Raw genomic sequence first — 9,931 nt, 5'->3', positions numbered from 1 at the left:
GCACAAGGGACCTGAAAAACAGAGCCACTGTCACACTATCAACAGCCTGGGGAGACACATGGACAGACTGGGAAAGGTGGCTCTCAACTCTGGCAGGGCAGGAGATGACTTCAAGTTTGGGGGGATAACAAAAGTGGGTTTAAAAAGGCAACTCCAGCATTTGTTTGAGTGCTTTAAGCTGAGCGACACAAGAGCCAAAGCAGGATGGGAGAAGTGGTACTGGCAGTTCATCTGAAACCCAGGTGAGAAGGATGGGGCGACAGACTATGGGGGAGTTCAGATGTGGAAAGAAAAGTCCTACTAATTCTGAAAGGCAAATGTGGGAGTAGAGAACTACAGTCCAATCCTGACATTCTATGGGATGGGGAGATTGAATCATCTGAAATGTAACTAAAATTGAACCAAGGACTAGGACAAAACTTCATTACAGAAAATCAATAGGATTGATTTTGGAAAGGCAATAAAGAGTCAATGCAATCACATTAATTAATGTACCAGAAGTTTGGGATATTTAAGACAACCACTCTAGACATAACACTGTTTTTATCAAGTCCTCCATGAAGTCAAGTGTTTGACCTCCTGCTCTCATCTGCTTCTCTCTGCTCCCCAGAGACCACTTAGAAATCCAGTTAGAAACTGCTGCATTCTGTGCTGAGGAGCACAAAATGCTCCTGGAAACTCCTGGGTCAAACCTCACTGCTGGAGCAGAACGTGCAGTGTTCTCCACTGCTGACTTTGTGAGCATTTAAATCTAAATAAATCCCTTTTCCTATGGTTTCTCCAAACTCAGCAGCTCTATTGCCAGGGCAACACTGAGTTGTTTTTCCTGTGCACAGAAGTTTGCTCATGCTGTGGCAAAAGAAAATGTTATTTTTAAGAGTTTAACACCCAGGTGATCACCCTGGAGAGTACCTAATTAGGCTCATTGGTAATCAATGCCATTGATCTGCATGGACACAGGACAGGGGCTCCTTCCTGCTCTTCACTGACTGAAGCAAACGCCAAATCCACCCAGTGAATTCAATTTTAAATGTGATTTTGTTTCAACATGAAAGTTTCTATTTTAGTAAGTGAACATCAAAAATAAAGATTAGGAAAATCAAACACCTTTTTCAAAATTTAAGGAAAATTTAATCAATATGCCTTAAATTATTTTACAGTAACTACAATACTGACGAGCATAACGTTTTCCAAATGGTGTTTTCCTTGGAAGTACTGCGAGAGAGATTCCTCTTCATCCAGCAGAATGTGCACCATGAGGGAAGGAACCTCTGTCGAAGTCCTTCAGAAACCCCAGTTAACATAAAGCTACAGACACCCCAATGTGGTCATGTTTCAAGTGTGACAGAATTACAGATCCCTTTCACTTTTAAGCATCTGTTTTCTACTTCATAATTTAAGTATCTTAAATCCTGAAATACTCTCACAGCAAATGAACAAATAACTGAGACTGAAGAGCTTAGGAGGATGTTGGTTAAAACACAGGAAATACTCTAATTACTTTTGTTCATTTGTGCATTTTTGGTGAGAGGGGTCAGGAAACAGGTTCCTCGTTCCTGCAGATTTATCCAGAGTCCCCCAAATCCACAGCAGCTCCTTTAACTGTTTTGGATAAAAATCTACCAATTTATAACTGCAACCCTTCGCCCTCCCCTACAAAACAAAACGAACAAAAATCACAACCCTCAAATAAACAACCAAAAGTTACTTTTTTTCTAAAGGTCTAGGAATGGGAAAGAAATCACAGGAACTTGATAAGCATGAACACGTATTAAAGCTCTGGACTCCCCAGGTCATTGAAAACAGTATTCAAAGTCCTAAAAAAGTGAACACAAGACATTTTCCATTGTTCCAGGTGATTCAAACAGGTGTAAGTTTCATGATAGCAACACGAGACAGTTGTTTGCAGCTGTTTCTGGTCCATGTTCCAAGCTGGGATTTTCCTTTTGGCCCCCTGGAGTCCCCCAGAGTCTGTTCAGAAGACGGAGATGAGGGCAAAGACTCCATACAGCAACGCACAGGGATAGGCTACGAGCAGCTGCTGGCCCTCCATGGCTAAGGCAGAGATAAAGATCTTGGAAGCAGAAAAGCTGCACCAGCCAATAATTCCAGCCGTGAAAATAATCCCCATCATCCCCCTGGGAAGGCAGAAAGAAGAGAATGCCTGTGAGCCTCGTGTATATCCACCTGTAGGAGTCACACCTGGACTCATCCAACAGCTTGTGCAGGTTCTGGGATGAATTTTAGCATTTGGCAGTAAATGAAATATTCCCACTAAAAGCACTGGGAAAGCACTGGCACAGGCTGCCCAGAGCAGCTGTGGCTGCCCCATCCCTGCAGTGTCCAAGGCCAGGTTGGACAGGGCTTGGAGCCACCTGGGACAGTGGAAGGTGTCCCTGCCCATGGCATGGGGTGGGACTGGATGAGCTTTTCCAACCCAAACCAGTCTGGGATTCTAGAATTTTGGAACAATATCAGTCAATTATGACAGTAGAAAGCCCCCTCAAAATTAACTCTGTGCATATGAAATGTCAAAGCAATGAGTGAAAGAACTGTGCCAAGCTGTTTCTTTTCAGTCTCTAAGCTCACAGAGCTAAGAGGAATCATTCTCATTTTCTTCTATTTGTAAAATCCTAATTTGCATCTTCAATAATAATTACTTTTAGACTTTACAGGTACTGAGACCTGTCAGATTCAGAGCTGGCTGAAAACAAACCTGAGATTGCTCTTGAAGTTTACGTATTCAAAAGATGTTAATTGACTTAGAGGTAAAGCCAGGATTCACCCCCCTTTCCCCAGTAAGTACCTGAAGCCATTAACAATTAATTCTTGCCCTTACTAAAGGTTCCTGTCATATTCAAACTACACACACCTTCAGCACTGAACGTGAAAATTCCTTTCAATGATTTCCTTCCCATCTCAGGAGGAATCTCTGCCCAAGGTACAAATGCAAGCACTTACTGCAGTGAGAAGACGATGGCGAAGGAGGAGAGCAGGATCATGGGCAGCAGGCAGTAGCCCAGCACGCTGGCCACGCAGCCGAAGGACACCCCGGTCATGCTCATCAGGTTCAGGAGGCAGAACATGCCCAGGCAGCCGATGGCACTGATCCCATACACGTACCCAAACTGGATCTTGCCAGCCTGCAGCCGGGCACAGGATGGGGTCAGGATGGAACCAGCACAGGGATGGGGTCAGGGAGCAGATCTACCCACCCTGGGACACAGCGGGTGCTGGGCACAGGCATTGCCCCCAGCCCCCTCACTCCCATGCCACAGGGAGTGTTTCCCCCAGCACACCTCACGCTCCAGGAGCCTGGAATTTCTCCTGTCTCTATGGATCTTAATGAACAGGTTCTGATCTGATTGTTATTCTCTGATCTCAGCCCAGGAACTGTTTAGGGTTTAATCAAGGACTTCTCATGCTGACTGATTACTTGCAATAATAATCTTTACAGAACTGATGTGTAAAGACAACAAAAGTGTAATTCAGGAACTTTTTGACAAACCCAGAGCTGAAGTCCTTTAATTTGTGGCAGAATGCACAAAGTTACGGCACAGGGAAAATTATTTTAAAAATCCCAGAAACAGCTGAAGCTGAGCTGCCAAGCACTGGGTGTGAGCTCAGGATTAGCTCAGGGCGATTTTAAAAAGCCAAAGCCAAACTTTGCTTGTTCACAAGCACAAGGGAAGCATGTGTGGGTTATGTCTGTGTGTTTAGGTCATCTCCTGGTTTTGATCTCCTGGTTTCTGGCTGAGACTGATGCTCCCCTTACAGCACCTGCCAAGGCACCCCTGCAGGACATGGGGCTGTGCAGCTTCCAGGGTGTCCCCCTCCAACAGCTTCCAAACTGAACGTACTTAGACCCAGCTCTCCTGTTCCCCAGGCAGCACAGGAAGCAATCACACCTGCTGCGACCTTTGTGCCAGGCTCAGCCCACTTCCTTTCACTACATTCCATGGATGTTTTTAAAAAGCACACAGGAGAAATAAATTCTTAGAAAAAGAAAATTCAAACATATCTATTATAAACATGTTCATTAATTTGACTGGCCTAGTTTCCATAAATAAAAGTTACTTATTAAAGTAGGTTTGAAGTCCCCTTGGTACCAAAGTGTGTTTTAACTGTCACAGCAATGTGCAATTTTAGGCAGAAATTAAAAGCAGTGCCTAAAGCATCTAAAGCTGAAACAGATTAAAACCCCTGAAGCTTTCAATGCCAAGGAAGAGTTTGCTGTCATCTCATCACTGACACTCATGAGTCATTAAAGCACAATCTTATTCCAATTAAGCTCAATTAGAAAAACCTGTCAGGCTTCAGCAGTGCTTGGCCCATTAAACAATACAAACAGTGTGAAAGCAGGTTTGCTCCAGAGTGACCTGACACTGGAAGTCACACCTGATGTGTCAGTACTCATCCATCCCAGCAGTGTGAGAGGCCCCAGTGCCTCTTCCATTCACATACAAATGGCTGTCCTGTGCAGGGCGAGGAGTTGGACTCTGATGATCCCTGATCTCTGATGATCCAGCTCAGGACACCCCATGAAAGGGATGTGCTTTCCTGGCCTCCACGCCAAGAACTGCAGTAACCCTCCGGGTAATGCCGCCCCTCTCCCAGCGTTCCCCAGCACATCCCTGCCCAGCAGCCCCTCTGGCAGCATCTCACCAGCAGCAGGGTGGCTCCAAAGGCCAGGCAGAAGACCATGGGCCCGGCCAGGTCCGTCTCGTTCATGATGCTGCCATCGGCCACCTTCAGGGGGTGCAGCACCGTTAGTGTTTTCTGCCAGATGTGGTCAAAATTGATCCCCAATTCTGCAAGTGAAGAGAACATGGATTTCATTTCTTCCCTTTCTGGCTGCCCCACTTGCTCCACTCTTTGTCTTCCCTGCTTCTGCACTTCCCATCTCCTCCAGATCCATGATGGGCACCAGAGAACTGAGCCATCCCCTCTTTCCTCCTGCTGCCTCCACACGTTCCAGGTCTCAAGTGCTGGGAAGTGCCCAGGTGGTTTCTGAAGGACCAGGTAAGAGCCCAAGCACAGAGTTCTGGGTTCACAGAGGTCCCTTCAGCCCAGTTCCCTGATCCTGTTTCATTTATGTAAATAAAGTAATATTTTTAATAAAAAAGCCCTGAGGGTGGAAAGTATCATGCCTGGGGACAGATGCGTGTCTCACCTTCCAGTAACAGTGAGGGTTTATTCAGCTGTTTGGAACTGAAAAAATAACAGAAATAAGCTGGAAACTGATCCCAGCAAGCCAGACTGTAGCTGAATATCCAGCCTGGCACTCTGCACAGGCTGTACTCCACACAGGCATTTCTGCAGTGTTTAGCATTCCTTGTTAGCAATGAAACATTCCAGTTCTAACCAAGAATCAACTCAAAGGACCTGCAGCCACTTATTTTACAAAGTGGGCAGTTACAATTATTGTTTGCAACAAGAGAATTATTAAGTGTTTTGTCACAAAGTCAGGTCTCCCAGTTAATTGAGTTAATCTGCCTCAGAGCAGCTGGTGTGAAGCAATAAACCCAAATTTACAACTGCAGAAGTTCGCACAAGAACAAGGATTTCGCATGCCAAAATACAGGTTAAAAAAAAAGCAATGAGAATTTCAAATTTACCGAGCACTACCAGCAGCAGGGAATCCACACACTGCTACCAACTTATCCCCAAACTAGGAGGCGTTTTGGATTTAGGCCATAGCAAAGTTATACCTTCTAATAGCGGAGGCTCATCCTCAAAATTGCTTCCATAAAAAGACTGTGCTGAGGCTGGAGTGTAGCTCTGTGATGGCTGGTAGATCTGCCCCGTGTAGGGCTGCTGATGCTGCATCATGTCAGGGGGTACAAAGCCACCCTGCTGGGGGTACTCGTAGCCTCCATAGTGCCTGCAAAGCACAACCCCACATTAGGGCACACCTGAGCTGCTGCTGCAACACCTCCTGCAAGGCAAAGCTTGTTCCAGTCAATACATCACAGCAAACCCTTCCTTCTGACTTAAAAAGTCCCATTACATGGTCCCATACCAGATCCTCCATGAAAAAACCCAATCAAAGCCACCCTCTGCCCCAAACAGACTCTTCAGGTATTCTTGCCACTAATCTTTCCCAAGTCTAACCACAGAGATTTCCATAAACATCTCCAAAATCTTTAACTATGGAAATAGAAAGAAGGAAAATGCAGAACTCCTTGTGTTAGCAGAATCCAGCCCCAGCACAGCCCCGTGATCCTGTCCAGGTCACAAATGGCACTGACCTGCTCCGTCCATCTCAGGGATCACACAGAGGGACCAAAGCCCTCAGCCCGAGGCTGGATGTTCACACAGGACCCCCTCTGACCCAGAAACACCCACCACACCTCCCTGCTGCAGCCTGGGAGTCACCTGGACATTGCAGGCTCAGTTAGGTGACACTAATTTCTAGTCCCCAAGTGAGTGACTGGAGATGGAGCTGCAGAAGAACAGTATTTCTTCTCCCAAGGACATGCAGATCACTCACGTAATTAAGATTATTCATGCAACTTGTCCTTCAATCATCTAGCACTTGCTCTAAAATCTACCAGGCAGAGAATTCAACACAAAATTCCTTCAGGTCTCCATTTACAGACAGTGAGTTCAGCTCTCCCTCAAACAGAGCAACTGGGACTCATTTACAGAAACCAGCAGTTGGGTGAAGTGCCAAACCTTTCCTGGATACACAGACTGTCCCAGAAGTATCCTAAGGAAGCCTAAAGGAGAGCTGGAGAGGGACTTTGGACGTGAGCCTGGAGTGCCAGGACAAGGGGAATGGTTTCCCGCTGCCAGAGGGCAGGGTTAGATGGGATATTGGGAAGTAATTGTTCCTGTGAGGGTGGAGAGGCCCTGGCACAGGGTGCCCAGAGCAGCTGAGGGTGCCCAGAGCAGCTGGGGCTGCCCCTGGATCCCTGGCAGTGCCCAAGGCCAGGTTGGACACTGGGGCTTGGAGCAGCCTGGGACAGTGGGAGGTGTCCCTGCCCGTGGCAGGGGTGGAACGGGCTAAGAGTTCAGGTCCCTCCCCGAGATGCCGTGACCCCGCGGGCCCTGCGGGGCACACGAGTTACTTGCTGTACGGCCGCCCGCTGTACTCGTAGGGCTGCGCCGGGTCCTCGATGCTGTAACTGGTCTGTAAGAACTCGGTGTTGAAGCTGTCGAACCCGGACATCGCCTCCTCTGCAAGAGAACAGCGAGGCGGGTCCCGACCGCTCCCGAGCCGGCACCGCGCGGCTCTGCGCGCTGACCCTCCCGCCGCTCGGCCCCGTCGCGGCCCCGGGACCTCCCGCGGGCCGAGCGCTGCCCCGGAGCGCCGTCCGCCGCTCCGCCCCGTTCCCCGGGCTCCGGCCCGTCTCTGCCCCGCGGCCCCGGCCCGTCTCTCCCTGCGGTCCCGGCCGGTCTCCCCCCGGGGTCCCGGCCCCACCTGCGGCCCCGGCCCGGCCCCGCTCCCGCCGCCGCGGCCCCTGCGACGTGTCACGGCCGCGTCTCCACTTCCGGGACAGGGCGCGCGGCTCCGCGCATGCACGGGACCGGCCCCGCCTCGGCCCCGGCCCCGCCTCGGCCCCGGCCCCGCCTCGGCCCCGGCCCCGCCTCGGCCCCGGCCCCGCCTCGGCCCCGGCCCCGCCTCGGCCCCGGCCCCGCCTCGGCCCCGGCCCCGCCTCGGCCCCGGCCCCGCCTCGGCCCCGGCCCCGCCTCAGCCCCGGCCCCGGCCCCGCCTCGGCCCCGGCCCCGCCTCGGCCCCGGCCCCGCCTCGGCCCCGGCCCCGCCTCGGCCCCGGCCCCGCCTCGGCCCCGGCCCCGCCTCGGCCCCGGCCCCGCCTCGGCCCCGGCCCCGCCTCGGCCCCGGCCCCGCCTCAGCCCCTCCTCAGCCCCGGCCCCGGCCCCGCCTCGGCCCCGGCCCCGGCCCCGCCTCAGCTTTCCCTCCACCAAGGCTAGGTTTAGCCCCAGGAAGTCGGTTTGCTTCAAGTGCAGCCTTTTCACTCCCTTTCATACGTCCACAAGAAATGTTTTCCTGAGGCCACACAAAAGCTTTGCTAGAGCTGTGAATCTTCTTGTCTTTATTACAGCCCGGCTGTTGGCCCACCCCTCACAAATAAGCTGCAGGAGCTGGGAATATGAGGGAACTGAGGAAAACATGACTGGCACTGTGAAGACACTCTCATGTGAAGAAGGTCCTTTCGGTGTCACTCACTGTTTATGCCCAGGGCTGGGGAAAATGATTTTAGAAGCCTTTAGAAGCCTGTTAATTAGAATTTGTTTTCAACTCTCTCATGTCCCAGAGCTGAGCACAGGGAGGAGTGACCGTGCTTTTCTGGCTTGGGTGGGCTTTGAGATGACAGGGAAAACACCGACTGAGGAAGTGTAGCTGAAACTTCAGAATGAGATGCGTCAGGACTGCTGCTTTATCCTTGTTTTACACCTCACTGAAGGGATGCGTGGTGATGAGGTTCAGAACTACATCAGAACCAGTTTCCTTCCCATATTTGATGTACCCTGAGCTCTCGCAGTCTCTTGGAGCCGAGCACCAGATGTGTGGGCACACGACATTTCGCAGGCCGAGTCCCTGGTTTAATGTTTTTCCTTTTTTAAAAATTCATTTTGGCTCAGGACACAGTTACAGTCATTTTATTGCAAACTTGTGTATGTAATATTCTGCTAGTGAGATTACTGTATTTAAATGACAGCCCTGTTCCAAGCCTCTCCTGCAAAGCAGATCTTATGGTGCAGAGTCCGTGGTACCGCTGAGAACAGGCTCCCAGGAAATGCGTCACTTTGTAGAGCTGAATGGGATAACAGTGGAGAATTACAGCCATGGATAACAGAGATCAGTAACTGTGGCATAAGCTGCTTCATGCAAATTTATGCTTTAGGAGAATTAGTGTTTGAAGGCTGAGAAGATCCCAGCTTTCATGCAAGACCTGCACAGTGTGCGGGCTGCATCTGATGGCTGTGACTTAGTGCCACTTGGCTGAGCTGTGTTACTCGCTGCAGCTCACTGGGCAGGGAAATAAGACCCAAATCCCAGGCACTGGGCTGTGTAATTGGGATCTGCTGGGGAAACGCTCTTTGTCGAGAAATCTGTTTGGGTTTTCTTAGATTATTAGAATTTCCTGACAGCTTAGGTCAAGCTTTCATTAATGAGCTCTCTCTGCACCAGGCATCTCAGCACTGCTGTAGGGAATCACGTGTAGGATGAATTCCCAGCCCTCCGGAGCAGGGTGTGCTCTGACACAGCCCGTGGGTTCAAGGGGAGGGCAGGCACTGCAGCTGCACAGCTGCTCCTTCCTGATGGTTCGGGAAGGGCAGCCCATGGACTGCCTGGAGCTGCAGCCTGGGAAGGCACCAAACACCAGACACCATCCCTTTGCTGAGGCACCAGCTCCAGCTGCACTGGTGGCTGTCACACAGTGCCAGAATCCCATGCTGGTTTGGGTTGGAAAGGACCTGAAAACTCATCCCATGCATAGCCCAGATTGCTCCAGGCCCCACCTGGTGTTGAACACCACCTGGACAGGGAATTTGGGTGTTCAAGAGATCCTGAAATGGCTCCAACCTGGGAAGAGTAAAAGTGCTCATAAAAGTACTCACTTAGTACATGGGCTACACAGTGCTGGTGTCATGAGAATGCTACCAAAGCTTCTTTTTAGCTGTAATGTTAAAAAACACACTATAACTACACCAGTATTAATAACAGGATCATTTGAATCAGACTGAGAATAAAAGTATTAGTCAAAGAACTTTGGAGGAATGGGAGGATGGGAAAAGGGAGAGGAGGAAGATGAAGGTTGCTGAAATAGGCCTTGTTATGGCAGAACTTGAAAGGGAGGAAGGGAGTCCCTTGCAGAGGGGAGACTGAAAACAGCGATTTTTGTTTGATTTTAATCCTTGGTTGCTGATGTGAGTGTCCATGAGGTCTCTGCCTGCCTGCA

The 9,931-nt window shown here is 50.2% G+C and overlaps 1 protein-coding gene across 1 annotated transcript; it reads right to left on the bottom strand.

Annotated features, from left to right (window-relative positions):
* Positions 1 to 1,129: 1,129 nt before the first annotated feature.
* YIPF5 (Yip1 domain family member 5) lies at positions 1,130 to 7,504 on the bottom strand. The gene is made up of 6 exons (XM_082291734.1): positions 7,427 to 7,504; positions 7,074 to 7,182; positions 5,712 to 5,884; positions 4,666 to 4,811; positions 2,962 to 3,143; positions 1,130 to 2,138 (listed from the first exon to the last, which is right to left on the bottom strand). Exons 2-6 carry the CDS (start codon positions 7,172 to 7,174, stop codon positions 1,976 to 1,978), a joined length of 765 nt encoding a protein of 254 aa, XP_082147860.1. The 5' UTR covers positions 7,175 to 7,182; positions 7,427 to 7,504; the 3' UTR covers positions 1,130 to 1,975.
* Between the last annotated feature and the right edge of the window lie 2,427 nt (positions 7,505 to 9,931).

This window comes from Coloeus monedula, assembly GCF_965178545.1.
Source record: "Coloeus monedula genome assembly, chromosome: 15".
In the NCBI taxonomy this organism is placed as follows: domain Eukaryota; kingdom Metazoa; phylum Chordata; class Aves; order Passeriformes; family Corvidae; genus Coloeus; species Coloeus monedula.
The sequence above is the reverse complement of the archived record's forward strand: the minus strand, read 5'-3'. Positions and strand labels throughout refer to the sequence as shown.